Source organism: Hippocampus guttulatus, chromosome 12, assembly GCF_054856545.1.
Source record: "Hippocampus guttulatus isolate MCC_2025c chromosome 12, RoL_Hgut_1.0, whole genome shotgun sequence".
Classification (NCBI taxonomy): Eukaryota; Metazoa; Chordata; class Actinopteri; order Syngnathiformes; family Syngnathidae; genus Hippocampus; species Hippocampus guttulatus.
Window position 1 is genome coordinate 11,350,001 of NC_141272.1, and position 19,339 is coordinate 11,369,339.

At 42.3% G+C, this 19,339-nt stretch overlaps 2 protein-coding genes across 6 annotated transcripts in view; both read right to left on the reverse strand.

Annotated features, from left to right (window-relative positions):
- Positions 1–201: 201 nt before the first annotated feature.
- Positions 202–15,484, reverse strand: clasrp (CLK4-associating serine/arginine rich protein). Of its 5 annotated transcripts, XM_086125498.1 has the most exons (21): positions 15,393–15,484; positions 13,590–13,729; positions 12,689–12,786; positions 12,287–12,388; positions 12,017–12,096; positions 11,761–11,845; positions 11,461–11,597; positions 11,137–11,233; positions 9,760–9,838; positions 9,602–9,675; positions 9,278–9,319; positions 8,987–9,187; positions 7,568–7,864; positions 7,303–7,488; positions 5,695–5,734; positions 4,623–4,683; positions 4,489–4,547; positions 3,203–3,249; positions 3,027–3,121; positions 2,114–2,138; positions 202–772 (listed from the first exon to the last, which is right to left on the reverse strand). In XM_086125498.1, exons 2-21 carry the CDS (start codon positions 13,686–13,688, stop codon positions 700–702), a joined length of 1,977 nt encoding a protein of 658 aa, XP_085981624.1. In that variant the 5' UTR covers positions 13,689–13,729; positions 15,393–15,484; the 3' UTR covers positions 202–699. The 5 variants fall into 5 exon arrangements, 1 of the variants encoding a protein (XP_085981624.1); XR_015102468.1 differs by lacking the exons at positions 202–772; positions 2,114–2,138 and having other exon boundaries at positions 5,691–5,734; XR_015102467.1 differs by lacking the exons at positions 202–772; positions 2,114–2,138 and having other exon boundaries at positions 3,036–3,121; positions 3,203–3,263.
- A 1,148-nt stretch (positions 15,485–16,632) lies between these two features.
- LOC147197397 (uncharacterized) overlaps positions 16,633–19,339 on the reverse strand; it is a 39,978-nt gene continuing 37,271 nt past the window's right edge. Inside the window, exons 13-14 of the mRNA XM_086125963.1 lie at positions 18,831–18,981; positions 16,633–18,704 (exon numbers count right to left, since the gene is read on the reverse strand). Coding sequence (XP_085982089.1) covers positions 18,241–18,704; positions 18,831–18,981 — 615 coding nt within the window. The 3' untranslated portion in view covers positions 16,633–18,240. The remainder of the gene's footprint in view (positions 18,705–18,830; positions 18,982–19,339) is intronic.

A 19,339-nucleotide genomic window follows, 5' to 3' on the forward strand; every position in this document is an offset into this window, starting at 1 on the left:
AGAGATGACACAGAATGTTACTTACCTGTGCGATTTTTTTTTACATTGCCGTTGGACACTGGAACAAGTTATTTTCATTAACTCCTGTTGAGGAATCCTCAAAGAAAGAGGTTTTAGTTTAAATGGAACAATAATCTCCTTAAACATGAGACAAGTCAATGCTACTTTGAGAGATTATAAAAAAAACAACATAAACCTTCATTTTGCTTCATGATCACTTTTATTGGGACATGCCAGAGCAGGGACTATTGTGTTTATATATAATTTAAAAAAAAGTGGGGTGTGGGGGCGGGGGGTGAGTGAGGCCTTTAATGTAATCGTGATTTAGCGCAGAAATTACATCTAAAATATCCAGAAAGGAGAACTTCAAAGGTGCTCGGTGTGTGGATGGGAGTCGTACTGAAATATGAGTAGAGAGGAGCATGTGGAGGTTGAAGGAGAAAAAAAGACAACGCAAACCAGTTTCATAACCCGCAGCATCTTTTCATGCCAAATATGAGAAGAGTGACAGAAAAGCGACATGGTAAACATTTAATCATACTGTGTGTGCACAGCACGCACACACCTTGGTTTGAGAGAGAACATGTTACATACATACATACATACATACATACATGTCTGAGGTGTTTGTGTGTCAACAACAGTCACCCTGGCTTATGTTCTGATTTATTGTTCAAGGAAATCCTCTGATATTTCAACTCAGTGTCTGCTGTACGGACTTCTGGAGCGAGAGCGAGAGCGAGAGTGGGACCGGGACCGGGACCGGTACTTCCTAAAAGTACAAGAAGGAAATTGGGAAAAAAATAAAAAATAAATAAAGACAACAGTAAAAATGAATTATTGTGTGATTAGTATGCCAGATTCCACACTGATGGCTTTGGCTAAACAATGTCTGCTGTTGTATTGATGACCTCACAACAACCTAAAAAGGCCAGCATGGTAATTTATAGGAATCATCAGTCATTTAATGCTTACTGTGTCATTAGCATTAGCTGCAGAGTGGAGACTTCAACAAGTCGGACTGTGAGACGGGAGGGGACTCTAATATTGAAGGGATCATAAAGTCCTCCTCTGCCTCCTCGAGGAAATCTGACCGCTACTTGACACCTTGAGACAGCCAAAAGGCCACTTGTGGAACAGCAGGCGGCCATCATAAGGAATGTCAAAGATTGGTTAACGGTTGCAGCTATTTAATATATATTTTGAAACGATTCTACAGATTATCCCATCGATTAACTGAGTAATCGGATAAAAATTGATTTGGGATTATTAAACAACGAAATGTGAATGCGAGCTGCAGGGTTTTTTGTCATCCTCACTTTCCATACCATTTGACTGAGTGTGTGCGGCTTAAAAAGGCGAGGCATGACCTGGTGAGTGACGTGGGCGTCGGAGTACATTTAGCTGGCTGTTAACATGTTAAGTTACTCGGCAACAGTTACGGCCGCTGCAGCTCATGGACGATCTGCTTATTACATGTTAGTTTGTTTGTTTTTTTTAGTTCCCGTTTCTTCAATAAAGTGACTGAAATGCATCCTTGACCACTTGCGGGGGCATTAAAATACATTCCAGCTAGCTTGTGGTAGGCTATGCTAAACTCGCTGACAACGCTACCTTTTGTCAGTATGATATTTTGTTCTACTTTTTAAGAGGAAAAGTACTTTTTTTTTACTTTTACAAACTTGCCATTGCACCACCTTATTTCTATACAGAACGGTTCACGTGTCCACAGTACCATTACTCCGTGTGGAAAAACCCTTCTACGCAAAAGGCACAGATTTTGCTTCGACATTTCTTATCAAATTCTTAGAGTGATGCAACTATTTCAACTCGTTTGCTCCACAGACAGATACGGTGCTGCAGGACTGTGAACAATTAGTGTTGGGTTTTTTCCCCCCCACAGAGATTTGTAATTTTTCAAAAAGAATAGTATTTTGTTATTTAGTATTAATATTATTCATTACTATGACTTATGTCTGGCTGTGGTTCTCTTAGGTTATTCTTTTTTTAATTGCTCTGTAATCAAAGTCAATTCTAGTTGAGAGAAATGTAATGAAGCATAAATAATAGTGACGGGCACAGAATGTGAAGAGGAAGAGGCGTCCTCACATACCTTCTGGATGAGCTGGAATCTCGGCCTGAGGGACAAGAGCACACAGAGTCGTCATCAGAACACAAGCAAACGCCACAAGACCCTCTTATGGCCCATAAAGCTGTCAGAAAACATAAGGCACCCTGGTCTAAAATGCTACTTAGGGTTACTTACATCAGTTTTTAAACACGACAATGCGTCATGGGCTAGGCTCTACTCACATTTTGGCCAGTCCATTCACAAAAAAAACAAAAAAACAATGGCATTAAAAGTGATAGAGGGCTCTCCTCCTACTTCATTTAAGGAAACACGTTTTACATGATTTGAATATTTAATGTCTTTGACTGACCATGACTGGATGCATCTAAACAATGTGAACTAATATTAAAAAAAGAGTGTCAAACTTTTTTTTTAATTTTTACATTTAAATATCTATTTAATGTCGACTTTCTTGGACTTTTTAGACTACATTTTTATTTTCTAAGTTGAGATGTAGCTTCGATTTAAAGCGGGTGCTTTTTAATGTGTTCATTTTTTTTTTAATTGTTTGCGGAGACACCTCTAAGGACTGTCACCAATGTGGTATATTTAGATGACATCAAGCTCGCACTCAAAAGGTCTAAGGCCATGCGTGTTTCTGCTGCACTCACATTGGTACATATCGGATACATGTCAAATTTGTATCAACAATTGGCGAAAGTCTGATTCTGACCCGAAGAGGCGCGATAAGCGCCCAAGACTCATATCCCAATTGTGACACTGGAGAGTAAAAAAAAAAAAAAAAAAGGAATCGTGTCACTTGAACCATGCAGAGGAAATCCAGCCTTTGACTGCCTATTGAGGACCCCTTTCGAAAGCGGCTCTATTGTCCGAGTCTGAGGATCGGGCTGGTAAATGTTTGCTCCTGCGAGGCTGCTGACCCTCACAGCCTTACCATATTTGGAGGGAGAGGAAGAGGGCGAGTTGCTGCTCTGGCGTCCGTACTGTCGCTCCCATTCATCCCGCTCTTTTTCGCGCCGCTCACGCTCCCTAAACAGAGAAGCCTTGAGGTCAGACACATTTCAACACACTCAAATACCAAAGGGTCCACCTGCGCACACACCGCCTTACTTCATGCGTATCTTGCGTGCCATGGCTCGTAGTTCGCCCTCTCGCTCCTGTAGAACAATCACTTGAGCAATAAGAGGAAATGGAGGATAGGACAGTCTTTGTTGACACCAAAGTGAAAACGCGCAAGAACGAAAACCAAACAATTGAAACACGCTTAACAAAATCAAACTATAATCGTCGCAAAAATGTTCTCGGTTGTCACCTTTTCCAATTATTCCATACATGTGTTTCTTGGGTTGATTTTTAAGGCAAGGCGGCTTTATTTATGTCGCGCATTTCATACATGAAGTAACTAAATGTTATTGGTCACTGTCATGGATCAAAACTAGTGAAGTGAAAGTGGGTGATCATTTTGTCTCTGTTTACAGTTTCTCAAAGCAGACCTTGTTCCTCCTCTCTCTAATACTGTATTACCACTTTGCTGTCAGACCAAGCGAGATGTCTGCAGTTGGGGTGGTCGGCAGTTGGGGAAGGCAGATAACTGCCTGTTGATGTGTGCGTGTACTGTATGACCTCGTCAAAGGATTACGAGACCGACACTTCTTTGGTTAGCTATTAGCTTGTACGTGAAAGGTCTCCTTGCGTGCAGGTTTTTGATTGAATTGCAACTCTCATTATTCTCAAAGTGCTCGTCCTGTCTCTTGTGTACTCTAAATTTTTCCCTGGACATCCCCCTGAAAGTGGAGTTAAATCCAGGCCACAAAACACAGGGAACGAAATTCAGACAGCCGTCAGCATTGTGGACATGGCTACAATTGGAAATCTCAAAAGATGTATTTGAGACGCCTCAGTGTTTCATGAATGGCTTTACCTTACGTTGTGATATTCATGTGTTTTCAGGTTACTGTGATTTTGAAAATATACACCATTTGGATCAAAACTTTGAAGCAGCGTCACGGACTGCACTTCAGGTTTTTGTGGACTGTAATATTTAAGTTTTGAGTGGCAATTCATCTGTTTGCTGCAGTCAATTAATACCTATTTTTCAATGGAATATAACAATACTGTGACCTTTTTAAATCTCACACCTGACAAACACATGGTGTGACAAAAAAAAAAAATCAAAACTAATAAAAACAACAATGCAACTAAGCATTTTCAAAACGATGAAAATAAAACCCACGAACATACAAACACATACGCTAAAGAACACAAAAACATGACAAAACACACACATGAATGAACACACACAAATAAACACATCAGAAAACCTACACAAAAAAAAAAACCATGAACATTCACACACACACACACTGAAGAAGGGACACAAGAACACACACACGCACCTGCCGTTTGTGCTCCTGCTGCTTGATCTTCACCTGGGCCGCTTTCTTATCCGCCTTGGCTGCAGGAGAGGGGAAACATTGAGCAAATATCACAGAGGAAATGACATGTCCCACTTGTTGTTGCACGCACTCACACTGCCTGTTGAGGGCCTTCTGCATGCGGAGCTTGAGCTTCTCCTGTGGCGTCAGCTTGGACTGCGGGCGACACCGTTATATTAGCAACTTCACAACAGCGCGCTCGATACAATTTGGAGTGGACACTTTGGATGATTCAAAAGTGGGTAAACAGGTGAATGAAGTACTTTCTCATCTTTGGAACCTTTCGCCACACGTGCCCTTGACACAAGTGTCCAGTAAATTAGTAAATAGAAAGGTGGGGGGGGGGGGGGGGGGGGGAGCACAGCGGGCTAAGAGGAGATTAATGCACGAGGACAGCTGAGAGAGCAGCGAGGGACGCGATGAAAAACAAAAGCAAGTTCAGGTCCGGCGAGTTCACAAAAGAGCCAGTGGCGCTTTGCCGCCGACACACCCAGCAGTGGGCTGTTCAAACCTGGCCAGGCAAGAAAGATGGCAGGCCACAACACCGCAGGCGAGTCGAACGCGGGAGGGCGAGTGCAACTCTTGACTGAGAGGCATGGCGTGTATGCAAAACTACAACGATTCTTTGCCAGGAAAAGATGAACAAGCAGCGGCAGGGAGGAGGAGGAGGAAGAGGAGGAGGTGGACAGCACAAAAAAAACAACAACTCCGCAATGATTGACAGTAAAACACTATCACACTCCGTGATCTCACAGTTGAAAACTGTAGGGCATTGAAATATGTTCTATTGTTTAAACAAGCCCAGACATTTGTCCACACCCTACGAAGTCATAATCACCAGGGTTAAAGCACACTCATTAGCTAGAACAAACCAAAGCTAAAAAGTAAATATTAACAACAACACGCACACCAAGACAAAAAAGTCCAGTCGACTGGCGCACTGTTTCACTGACTTTTTCCCACTTTTGTGCAGTGGAGGCTTTGACTAAGGGGTATGTGTATGGGGGGGGGGGGGGGGTTAAAACAGAAAGAAAAGATTATTTTCAGGGGCGACACGGGGCTTCTACGTCTGCGCGTGGTGGACGGCGGCCACGTCAGCCTGTCAGGGATGAGGGAGGCGTAGTAGGCTTTAGCAAGAAACCTCTGCCACATCAAATTCTTACTGACTTTGGCAGCTCCCGTCTTTTTACCACCCGCTGTTTCAGGCCTGCAGGGACGACAAGGAAGCGTGGAGAAGTTAGGACAGACAAGAGTGGACGCCCACCTCCATCGCAGAGTGGGCTCTCTCAATTTGAAGGTTGATCATTTGGGCATTGATTCTTTTTAAACTGGGATAACAAGAAAGAATGCTGTGATTCAAATTGACTAAACTTTGAAACATCTTGATATTAACAATGAGTTATCATTGAGATTATTGCTTTGAAGTGCTTTGGGTGTTCATTCATTTCTTAAAAATGTGATGATAGTTTTCTTTCATTTTGGACAACTTTTTTTTTTAAACACTTGTATAACAGTTAAGAATGTTAAAATGTTACTTAAAAATTGCTTGTAGCATAAAGTACGTTTTAAAGGGGAAGTCAAAATAGTTTTTTACAATATGTTCTGTGTTCTACCGTTCCAAATGCAGCAATTGGATTCAAATTACATTCGTGACCCTTTTTTTTTTCCATCTCAGGAGGCGGCTATTTTGCTACTTGTTGTTGACTGAAATGACATCACAGTTGCACAGCCTTGATTGGTCATTACCTGACCTCTGAGCAACTGTGATTTCATTTTCAGATGACAGCAAGTGGCAAAATGGCCGCCACCCGAGATGGCGGGGAAGCAGGTGCATTTTGCTTCTCACGTCATTTTCCACAATTGCACTATTAATCAGAATACCGTTTAGACTAGCGGGTCGCATAGAAAATATTGCCAAGACCATTTTTACCGTGACTTATTACTACCTTGATTTTACGCCCACCGCCACCCACCACCACCAATTCTGCTGCTGTAGACTGCAAATTTCCCCAGTGTGGGACAAATAAAGTTGATCTTATCTTATCTTCCCTTTGAAAGGTTTGATCATGGCTACCCCTGGAACAGATTACAACTTCTCAAATCAATATTGCTTGGGTGTCTTGATTTGTCTGAGGCCTTTTTCAAATGTCACTAACAATGTTCTCATATACCGGCCAGGTTTATTTGTAATGGCCACTGTTTGACCACACGAGAGTTTGAGGCTCCGTGGTACAAAATTATAAACTAATTAGAAAAACATATATAGAGATGTTTTCATGGTTGATTAAACTTCTGCAAAATAAATGGTGGTTGTTTTGTTCCATTAAGTGCCCACATTTTGTGAGTTGGGACTGCGGGTCCTCAGTTAATGATGGGTTGTGACTCGGACTCCGGCTATCAAATCATTCTACCAACTACATACTGGATTGATCGCATACAAATAGAATATTTTAAATCAAATTACTCGATTAATCATGGCATGCCGAAAAGTGACATAACATTTGTGTGCTTATGAAGCAGCATAGGAATATGTAGTCACGTGGCACAAGACGGTACACTCATTTACCACCGGACTCCGCATTTTTCATTTGATTGTTTCATATTTCTGGACCAATTACGGCTTTACTACTGCATTAGTTAGTGATAGACTACAGCACGTTCGGACTTCTATCACCGTCATAAGAATGGAACTCAAGGTCGTAAATCAAGGACCCCCCCCCTTTACATTCTGTTCAATGGTTACTTAACGCTCATAGAATATCTCCATGTTCTTACTTTCTTAGTTTGTCGGTAACGGTGTTAGCAGAAATAGGGGGCCCTCTGTCGTCAGGGGAGGAGCTGTGGTTGAGGCGGTCGGGGGATGACGAGGGGCTGCCACTGCTGCTCTCGCCCCGCCGGTGAGCGCCGCTGCTGCGGACGCTTCGCCGAGAGGAACCCCCCTGCCGTGAGCTGGAGCGAGATCTGAAAACCAAGGGGAGGTCAGGGGACAGACACACATACAGTAGTTAAAAAGAATGTTGAATGACGGACACGTCCTCACCTTGTCCGTCTCCTTGAAGAGTATCGCTTCCTCTCCCTTGTTCGCTCTCTGGCTCTCGATCGAGATCGAGATCGAGACCGAGACCGAGAACGCGTCCGCTCGCGTCTCCTCCGGGACCCCCCTCGGTCGCGCGAGTATGACCGGGAATGTCGTCTCATGCGGGAGTGGGTCCGAGAACGCCGGCCGTCCCTTCCTCGCCGCCCTCGGCCGTGTGAATGGGAGGACGAAGAGGAGGACCGTGAAGAAGAGCCAGAGGTGGTGTATGATGGGGAACGACTGGACGAGGACCTCCGTCTCCTGAACGAAAACAGACCAAGTTTCTATCACGTGAACGGTCGAGCACATAGGCTGATTATTTCCCACTTCTGAGTTATACAATTGATTACTCTGATTGATCAAAGTGAGTGACAGGCAGTGTGTTGAAACCTGTCAAATCACTGAGGCCGTGTTCACCCGGACATGCATATTTAAAAAAAAAAAAAAACATTTTTATACGTTTTGGTCTTTTGGCGACAAGCAAACATAGGTTTTTATCAATGTGAGTGACTCCATCTTCAGCATTTAAATGTAAATTGGGGAAAATGGGGCGTTTACCCGAGTAATCAATAGGTTAACTCTATTCCAAAAATATCTGTTTAAGACAACCTTACTTTGCACCTTTTATTTGCAGTTTGGACACAGAGGGGTTAACATCTGCTCTGGAAAGGGTCACAGAATCTCCAATAAGACCAGAAAAAGTGGCTGGATTTGCTGCTCATTGCAATTGGAAAGTTGCTAAATAAAGCGACAAAGCAGCAATAAGTTGGCGAAGCTAAGCAGCTGCTAGCGTCATTGCAACTCTGCATGGTAACATAAGTTGTGCTCTGCATTTGCTTGGTAGAACAGGTTATTCTATTCTCCGTATTTGGGATGCAAAATGTCAGACCTTTTTAGAAACGGGGGGGGGAGAATGACAAAAAACGTAATTAAAGTATGTTTCCTTCCCTTTGCATAGGCGGATTTCACTTCGTACGCTGACACACGTGAGTGCTATCAATTGATATATTCATTAGATTAAATATTTATTCAGATTGTCTGGCAGGCTCTGAATAGTCAAGTGCTGATTTTCTACAGTGTACATTATTATGAACGGAAGGCTCAAGACACATAAAACCAAATTAGCTAACTAAATTCCACGAGAGCCAAAAAGTGTGTTGTCATTTGGACGGACACCTTTTCAAAAATATTTCGGTAACTGCAGACATAACCTAAATCTCTTGGCACATTATGCACAGAAGATTTTTGAACCTCAACTCATATCTATTTATTTAGGAGGGGAAGAAAAAAAAAACATGCCTCAAATGAGAGGAATCTCCCGTTGCCAGCGATCATGTCAACAAACTAACCAATGAAAAGCCAGGAGGAGGGAAAGTTACCGACCGGGAGCCCCTGCTATGACCTGCGGGATGCGGCGCGTAGGAGCTCTGGCCGGCGTGGGAGGCGGCGGCCTGTGCCGCGGCTGCCGCTGCTGCCGCCACAGCTTCATCGTCGCTGCCTCCAAAGCTGGTGATGAAGGTGATCTTCTCTGGACCGGGGGTCCGAGAGCGTGAGCGGGACTCAGAGCTGGATTCCGATTCTGGTCTGAAAAATCAAAGAAAAACATTGCTAAAAGAGAGTCCGCAACAAGGTTGAGAGAAAAACAAAAAACATTGAATAGAAGGGCAAGCACACCGTTTGTAAGGATCGTAGGTTGGACTATCTCTCCTGGCATAGCTGAAGATGGAGCAAGAAGAAACAAAGTCAAACAAACTGGTAAAATAGTGGCTCGTAATGTGCTTTTTACATCACGCTTTTAAATATATTTTTATTGCGAGTCCTCGATATATCAAGACCATTCTGAAGAATCAGCATGCAGTTTCTCTCTAATAACACTGTAAAAAAATAATATTTAATTTTTTTAAAAATCTACCAAATAGAATTTAAAAAATGACAAGGACAAAATTGGTCACGGTGGACGGGCTCTGTATTGTATAGCTTCCGTCGATCTGGATGTACCTGGGCGGACTGATTTGTCGTCCTTTAAGTCTTTTCTCTCTGAACTCTCTCCTCTGTCTGCGGGAACGACGACCCTAAAATCAACAAACATGTCACATAAGGTCACAAAACACGCGCGCGCCCACACACACACTTTCCTAGAAAGGACTTATCCTTACAGAGTACATGGCTTTCTCAGCCTCCAGCGCCTTGGCATGCTTGATGGCCTCCACCTCCTCTTTATCCTTCCTCAACATCCTGACGGGCACAATTACGACACACTTTTAAGTCAAGCTATGCATTGTCACACATCCCTCATCGGTGTCAGACATAAACGGAAATGAGGAGGAAACCACTGCTTAAATCGTGGGAAACAGTGCCGTCTAGTGCCAATAAGGAGCAATACCAAGCAGCTCCTGTATCCACCAAAAACAGACTGTTTTTACGCTATGTTTACTGAAGGCAGGAAAGAACCTGAATGTTTGACACAGTCGAGAAGGAGTAGAGTTCAAATCTCAGCTCAGAGCTACATGTGTGAAGTTCTGTTGTGCCTCAGCGACCAGTCTCTCTCAAAGTGAGCTGAGAGTCTCCAGCTCAGGGGTGCCCAACCTTTTTTTCCTCACGACCTGCTCAAGCAACCAACCTGCCGCAATCGAACCGTTATTGCATGTGCACACACACACGCCATGACGAGGGACAAGCATAATGGCCCCGAAATAGAAAAGTCAAGTCGATACTACAGTTTGCGAAAAGGAAATCAACCGCCTACCTTAATAGAGACCTGACATGGAGGCATGGGACGCACTTTTGCAGCGTGCTAAGTGCAGAAACCTTCGTGTACCGTTTTAAAATGTTTCTCCCTCTTTGCCAGTGCCACTGGTGGATTGCAGATGAATCAAACTTTGTAGGAGAATCAGGAAAAAAAGGATGTATACTGTATATCACAACAGCTCCGATTGCTGCAATTGCAGACTGCTGGTCGCGAACAAATTTCCAGTGATGCGGGTCACGCGCTACCGTAGGTTAAAGGTGACCTGCTTTTTTATTTGTTTTTTTTTAAGTACTTTTTTGTGTAAGTGAAACTGATAGGATGCTGAGGGTGCAGTGTACATTAACAAAAACATATCGTATTAAAAACAATTATTTAACTCATTCACTCCCAAAGACGTTTTTAAACGTCTTTTCAGACTTGGTCTAGAATTGGCTGGTATTGAATGAGTTTTAATTCCGCCCTATACCCGTCGCGATCGACATATTGGGCACCCCTGCTGCAGCTCAACTGCGCCCCTATAGCTAGCAAACTGATGGATGTTATTGACGGATAACACACAATTATGAATTAAAAATAAAATATAAATATAGATGCCCCTTAAAATAATGTGAACACATATCATATAATATGTACACATGAAAAGTTTTAATTTTGTGGCTGATACCAATGCTTTTTTTCCCATTTCAACAAAGTATTTACTTCCTCTTTAAGAACAGGGATTGGCAAACGCTGAATCCTCTCAAAAGTGAAGAGCGCCTATGATATGTTGATTTAAAAATCATACCTGACAAAGTCTCCTTCTGCCATTCCGTAAGGAGTGGCTGTTTTGTTGAGCTCCGTCTCCTGCTCGTGGTTCAGCTCGTCAATGTCAACCTCCACATCTGTCAGTGCACAAGCACCCACGCTATTTGGACACCATCACTTAGTTCAAATTGTGTGCAATTACATTCAATTCATCAAGTGGATGATGGACAAAATGCATGACACTGAAAGCTCCTCAATATCTATATTGATCTAATTACAGTGCTGCGGCAGAACAATCATGACCCCAAATTACAACCAGCTCAAAGCCCGTTAGAAAGCCTGTCACGATGTTTTTCGAGCTCACCGATATCGGGGATGACCTCATCTTCTTCAGATTCGCTATTCTCCGAATTGTCTTCATCTTTGTCCGAAGCGGGGTCAGGGTCTGTCACGGTGCTGTTCTCATATGTGTAACCGATGGCGACCTTTTTCTCAGCCAGCCTGCAACCAGACAATTGCCACCGCTGGTGAGAAACCAGTGCTTTACTTACATGTATGTACTTGCACGTACTTGAGCACTGACCTTACTCTGTCACAATCGCGCTCTTTCTCACTCACACAAAACGCACACACAAACTGGGGTGAGAGAAATTATCGCGTATACTTTTTCTTCTCTTCTTCGTTTGGCTTCTGTAGCCCACCATAGAGTTCATCCACGTAGATCTGGTACAAACACTGCTCCTCAGAGACTGCAGGGGGACACCAGAGAGTTTAAGCACAACACTGCATCATAAATACAGCCCCTAAAAGGAGCATTAATCAACAGTTACTGAAATATTTAAAGTGTTCATCACGATCTTGATTCAACAAGACAATTATCGTTCGCTCCTGTGCTGGATGTCAGAGAACACATTACTGACTGTTGGCAAAGTCGTTCTGCACCAAGCCTCTGTAGCGCTCATAATTGCATTTCCTCTCCTCCATCTCCTGCTCTGGGCTTCTGAGGAGGCGGAACAAAAAACAAAACAAAAAAACACAGTCAACAGGCAGGAAAGAACATCAGAACTGAAATATTTCATGTGTAGGACTCATGCAGCTCAAAGAAACAAACCCACATGTCAGTGTCTCTTATAAAAACGTGTAACAGAAATGAAATTGACGGGTAAAATATAGAGTGGATCTAAACTCACGGTGTGGTGATGAGTGGAGGCGTGTAGGTGGGGACGTAGTCTAGGTGAGCCCGTACGTCAAAACGGTCAATCATGTTACTGGCATCACCTTGCCATGGCATCCTTTAAGACACAAACACACAAAAGAATATCCAGCGAGTTACTTAAAATACCACAGCAAATGAGAAAAGGTTGGAAACAAAATGCACGAGTAGTAATGAGTGTTGTAACGCTATTATATTTTAATAACCAAAAATTTGGGATGTTCAATACAAGTGTTTTCCCCAGAAGGATACCAGTATTGACTCCAGTACAGTACTCACAAATACAGCGTACCGATACCGCTAGTAATTTTGATACCAATTGTTGTGTTCATAAAAGTGCGTGTGTGCACGTGTGTGTGTGCACGTCTCCCCTCCTTACATGTTGATGGGAGACTCTGCAGCCAGAGCCACGGCAGGATCCAAATGGATCTTGTAGGCTCGACCATGAACCTGAAGGAACTGGGCCGGATCCTTTTTCTAAAAGGAGACAAAAAATGAGCAGACGCGAAAAGATTATATATAACACCTGTGCCAATGTTGCTCCCAAAATCGCTTCGTGGTTGCCTCATGTTTCTAAACTTTTACAAAGCTAAATGAGCCAGCTCAGGTCAACACAAAAGGAAACTACTAAACAAGACAGAGGGATGGAAAACCAAGCAGCGGCGAGGCAGAACGATTATCACCACGCAAGCAAGTAACGCTGTCACTTAAGATTAAGGTTGGACAAGTTTCAGTAAATTTCATGGCAAATATATTTTGAAATGTTTCTTTGTAATTGTTAGGAATTAGGGGTCATTTAATAAACGGTATGGCATGAATATTAATATTGTTTTGTAATAAGCAGACATTCAGGACAAAAAGAAATACAATTAAAAGGTTTGACATTTATTTTGTAATTCAAATTTTACAGTTATAAATATTTGAATGAATAATTGCTCTGTTTTAGAATGAAAACGCTCCCTCCTCTCAGACCATCAAAAAGTAGCAAAAAAAAAGTATCTCCCTTTTGGGGTTTTCAAGCGAAACCTCTGCTTTCTTGCTAAACCATATAGGGCAATGGGCTCTTCATATTTAACTGCACTTGCATGAAATCCAGATGTTTTAAATCAGAATAATGCGACAATAAATTTGCCCCAACTGGGACCCAAATTAAGAGCTAACATTCAATTTCGTCAATTCCTGGTTTAGTCACATTTATTATTATTATTTCTGTTCCCCTTATTCTGCATTGGCTGGGTTTCCAATTTTGAACATTTCCCGACTTTTGCAAACCAACTTACGATCTTCTCGTAGTACTCTCGGCGGCGCTCGCCACGTCGCTTGTAGTCGACCATCATGCCACGGAGCTTGCGCTCGTGCTTGCGGGCCTCCTGCCACATGACGGCGCCACTGGGGGTGGGGGCGCGGCGGGGCACGGTTGCTGCAGTGGGGAAAGGGAAAAGGAAAAGTTACCAGAACTTTTGTGGTCAGTCACCAGATTTTTTTTCCACACTGTTCCATCCATCCATTCAGCCATCCATTTTCTACTCTGCTTATCGCAGCTGTCTTCGGCCAGTAGTCGTACACCCTAAACTGGCTGCCAGCCGATCGCAGGGCGCACACAAACCATTTGCACTCACACTCACGCCGAGTGGGAATTTAGAGTGTTCCATTCAACTGCCACGCATGTTTTTGGAATGTGGAGGAAACCGGAGTGCCCAGAGAAAACGGCCACGAGGATAACAAAACCCTGCACCTCTGCACTGCTAACCAGTCCAACGCCATGCCGCTCCCACACAAGCCTTTGGACAACCAATTGATTTTGTCGATTAATTTTAGGGCTGCGGCTACAGCATATTTTTAAAACCGCAAATATGTTCTAACTTGCGCAACAACATGTTACCTTGTGTTGGAGCTTGTCAACATGCTGTGTGGTACACATCGACATACTCCATTTTATCTTCTTTTTTTTTTTCCCCCATCATAAAATTATCCCAAACGTTTGACATACCGTCTTGACTTTTTCCACCTATCTCACTGCATCAATTTATTTCTACACGCAGTAATGCGCGCGACTGCAGTAACTTTAGTCCATAGGGAAAAATGATCTCTGGGAAGCTTCGAGGCAGAGATTTTGCTTTGATTGTTTTAGTCATCAGAAGGGTGATCTTCTCGGCGGCTTCTGCAGTTCAAAGGACAACGCCCTTGCTTACAACATTGCTGTGATCAAGAGCTAGTTTACAAGAACCCAGTCAGTGTTGAAAACCTTTCCGACCTTCTTAGCCACTATATTTAATAAAAGTGACTAACAAGTTTATTCTCGCTAAGAAAAAAAGACAACCTGCGGCAAATCATTTTCACTTTTTTTTCTGTCTGTCAAGAGAAGACCTTCGTGGAAGACAATCTTGGAGTCAATGATGCTGAACATTGTTCAAGACGTGTCATCCGAGGTGTGCATTTCCACGTTGCAAAAGCAGGGATTTATTGACATGACAGAAACTTTTGACGATATAAAATATGACAAAAACTAAAAAATATATTTTGTGTGAATGGTGGTGGTCGTGAGTAAGAAGGAAGTGGTATTACTTGAAGCTGCGAATGTTGCTGTCATTTTGTGATAGAACTGAAACTGCTGGGGGGGGGGGGAATTCCTCAAAGTTTTCAAATAAAGGTCTGGTAGCATTATCTACGATAGACCGCGTTTTTAGTGTGCATAAATTAGAAAATGGTCACTTTTCGTAACTACGCTAACCGAAGAAGAACAAGTACTTACACGCCAATTTGCATGTGGAAACAGTTCAACTACAGCTAACCTCATTGCAATATTTAAACGCCCACTTCGTTCCTCGTCTCACATTTCTTAAAACACATTTTGGAACAAACAGAAAAGTCAAAATGTTTTAAAAGCACGCAAACGGTTTGTCAGGAGCCGCACCGATTTGACGGATAGCGCGTGTCGTCGCAGGGGGCTTAACCGAGAGGCTAGTTTAGCTTAGCTTAGCTATCAGCGGCTGAATGCATCACAGTAAATGAGAAATCAGCTGGCTTCGTAAGGAATGGTTCAAAAAGCATATTTAATTACATTTAACGTGGACGCGACCTACCTGTTTTAAGGGCAACAATTAGAAAACTGGGTTAAAATTCGCTGAGCCAGAGAGGCCACCGTACACGCCTTCTTCCGTGCTACCTTTCTAACTCGTGGAATTTAACGGTGGTGGAAGGCAATGATCCCCCTGCTGGACTTGGGCATTACTACATTATCTTTGATTTAAGTCGGTTCATTTTAAAAATAAAACGTCGATTAAAATGTGAAAGACTAAATTTGAAAAAAAAAAGCAAATTGTTTTTTAAAAATAATGGCTGTAATATGACTGTAACCCCCTCAAATTCAAAATGTTGAAGCAAAACATGTTTATATTATCGAAACCAAAAGTAGTCAGTTACAGATTAAATTAAATGAAATGTAATGACATGACATTTAAAAAAATATTTAAGCTTAAAAATATAATGTGACTATATAGTTAGTTTTTAAAATTATGTTTACTAACCCAATTATGTACATTTTTTAAAATATGTATTTGTTAATGACAACATACCAAATGGTGAGCACGTCAGCTTTATGTTGATTCCGGCCCCAACCCATAATCTGTCTGAACGTATTTCACAACTTGGACAAAATTCAGATAGATTTTACCCACTCCAGATATTAAATTTGAAGCTTCTCTCTTGTGCGCATACATGTTGTCATGTGTGACATCCTGGTGCACACAGCAGGCTCCTGAGTAGAGCGGTTACAGGAAGCCCTACTCGACAGCTGCTGTTTGCGCTAGTCAAAGTTCATGTTTGTCACATCCACCTTGCCATTAACTGTCTTCTGCATCCCCGCTGTCAGAAAATGCCTTTCCTTTTTACACTGTCAGTTTGACCTATAAAAGTTTGCGCAATATGGATTTTAGTTTTACCATACGTACATAATGTATAGCTATGACTTTTCAGGAAAAACCCTCCACCTTTTGCTGAAACTAACCCTAAATTCACATATATTATGAAATATTTCAATATTAGAATTACTATGAAAAGTCGCATTAGTATTATTAGAATTACTGTACTATGAAAACCTGATTTGCAAGAGAAAAACAGAAGGCAGATCATTTGCATCTGTAAAAAAAACAAAAAGGCATGCTTACTGGTGTTACCCAACAGTGTCTCAGATCCTTAAGAGTGAGGAAAAAAATCCAACAGAAATGTTTTAGATCTCATTGATTACAAAATCTGGCATTCGTTATTTAGTGCAAAGAATACATTTCTTTCAGGAAAAACGACTGTAATAAAAACATTTCAACAGACAGTAAGTGTATATTTATTTTTTGATGACAAGAATAAATAGTATACAGTTAATAAATGTAAAATTGATTAGTTTATCTGTTGTCTCATTTTATGACGCAAAGAAGTCTCCCCCTTTCCTCTAATGAAAAGTTTGACACGCACAGTCAGTCTTCGTGCAATATAAACGATATTGGCAAAGTAGGGTGTTGAATTCCAGCGCCCTACATGGAGCTGAGTCAGCCGACGTTATTTACAGAACTTTCAAATGTTGTAAATTCAGCGAGGTAGATTTGACTTAGACATTATTCTGAGAATATATGCTACAATCGACAACGCTCACATTGACACAAAATCCTCACATTCAGACTGGGGCATCCCTTTCTCTCTTTTTCTCGAGTGGTTACAAAACTAAAACAAATCCAAAGAATCAGCCTAATTCCGAGGACATTTTACGACTTCAGGTTTCAACAATCCCAAACTGTTAAATGCACTTTTATTACAGAACGATAGTAAAACAACAAGAGTGATACTCTCAGACTGATCCACGGTACAAAAAAAGGGAGGCATCAATATTTACAATAAAATTATGTACAAACTATCTTACAGGCAAAAAACAAACAAAAAAGGTATAGTCATAGAAACAAGACAGGCAACAGTGAGTGTATGGTTTAAAAAAAATCATGAGGCTTTAAAGCACATCTCGGAGGATTGTGTCCTGACATATTTCCTATATTGTATTGTCTTTCGCACACAAACTCAGAACCCAGAAAATGTGTTGGAAAATGAAGCTTCCCCCTTGTAAATAGAAGAAAATGTGTACACTGGCTGCTTTAAATAATCTCACATTCATCCTGTTGGACTTTAAATAATCATCCATTCATTTGGTAATCGATGCCATTCTCAGATTTTTGGCCTGAATTATTGTGACTGAGACTGTTTCAGGCACTCGGAGGTCACTATGGCGCACTTCCACCAAAGAAAACTTGACTCTGTAAGCATTTGAGGACCGTTGTGTTTATGAATTCGGAGGGTCTGCTCAAAAAGGCTCAGATGGGGTCTGCAGTGCTGAACAACTCTGATTCCAAAGCTCCTGACCACTTTTGTTTTTTAACCTTGTCTACACCTGTTCATATACGGACTACTAAAGCAGGCTACAACACCAAACAATCAGGACGAATGTCAGCATTTTTCCTTTTCTGATCAAAAGTCAGCAAAGGCCCGATTCTCAGATGTCTCTCAAAAAAATTATCCTGTGGTGAAAAGTAATTTTCAGTGAAGGCTATCATAAATGTTAAATCCGTTCAATATTTATGATGACAAATTGGACGCACTGTTCTCATAGTTTACTCATAATGACCAATACAACACACCACACACAGAACACCATCTCCATCGACAGTCATGAGTCTTTTCCTTCAAACCAGGTCTGTCATAGTACCGGGAGTACAAGTACAGAGTATTAAAAGTTCTTGGAACTTTAGGTGGGATTGCAGCTTGAAGTATCCAAGCTCATGACATCATCTGCAGAGTCTCAACAACACGAAAGGCCAAACAAGAAATGTGGACCCTGTGAGCGAGAGAGTGCAAAGTAAGCAAGAAAAAAAATTAAGCCTCAGATTTCAAGGGTCACACTTGTAGCTCGTGGCTGTCTGTGCAGTGGATGCGGTTTAGCTTCTCCCGCTCCTGGTTGGAAATGTCCAATTTTGGAGCGGGGGCCTGCTTCAGCCCAGGGGATGACGAGTGCGAGGGGGCCGGCGTGGGAGGGAAAGTCAGCTCAATTTCCTCATAGCAGTGCGGGCTAACGGCGGCGGCGGCGGCGGCCGTGGTGGGCGGCGTCTGAACCAGCGGGATGGCAGGAGGCGGAAGGGGCGGGGGGACAAGGTGGTCCAGGTTTCGGATGAGGTTGACATACTCCCTCTGATTGTTGATGGTGCCCTCCTCCGGCGGGACGGCATGCTGCTTTTTCCGCTTGTGCTGCAGGTGGGAGAGGACCAAGGCACACGCGGTGCAGCCGCATACCATCACCAGTGCTAGAACGCCCAACAGGACCATGTAGAAGCTGATGCCCCCTTTTGTGTCTGACATGGCACCTTGGAGGGGGTGGCAAAAATACATGAAATATGAATCCTGACAAAAACTCCATCACAAAAAATGTTTTGTAAATTTCCCTTCGAGTCTATCAATCTATCTATCTATTGATCTTTCCATCGTCTTACCTGGACAGTGAGGTCCAAAACAAGGGCTCTTTTGGCTGAGGCACTCGTTTCCATGGTAACCCTCTGGACAGGCACACATGTAGTTGCCATCGATGTTGTGACAGGGCATCCCCTGCGAGCAGGGGTTGGGGTTGCACACATCCAGCACAATCTAAAATAAAAAAGTAGGGTGTTCACAATGACAGGAAACGAAAAGGAACATTCACATTTGCTGTTAGTCTTGCAGCATAAAAAAGAGCAATGGGGCCACACTGAAAAAGAAATGCTATTAAGAGATCGTTTTAGAATAAGGTTGCATGTCTTTGAGAACGTGGACATGATTTAAGAGTCGTACTTGTATAAAGAGAAAAGGGCATATTTTTAAAATTTTTGGCATATTTTCAGGTTTACGCTTATAATCTTATAAAAGAATAAAGTTGTCATTGTAAGAAAATACATTAATATATTTTCAAGAAAAATTGTGCATTTTCAAGGGGGAAAAATGACATGGTGCTACGAAAATGTAGTTG

What these genes read in the sequence shown, in the direction of transcription:
- clasrp (XM_086125498.1), bottom strand. Translation starts at nt 13,688, where the DNA reads ATGTGGCAGGAGGCCCGCAAGCACGAGCGCAAGCTCCGTGGCATGATG. An exon ending in CCTCCACTCATCACCACACC is followed by an intron (nt 12,097 to 12,286) that starts GTGAGTTTAGAT and finishes CCGCCTCCTCAG; the next exon opens with AAGCCCAGAGCAGGAGATGG. An exon ending in GAAGGCCCTCAACAGGCAGT is followed by an intron (nt 4,548 to 4,622) that starts GTGAGTGCGTGC and finishes CCTCTCCTGCAG; the next exon opens with CCAAGGCGGATAAGAAAGCG.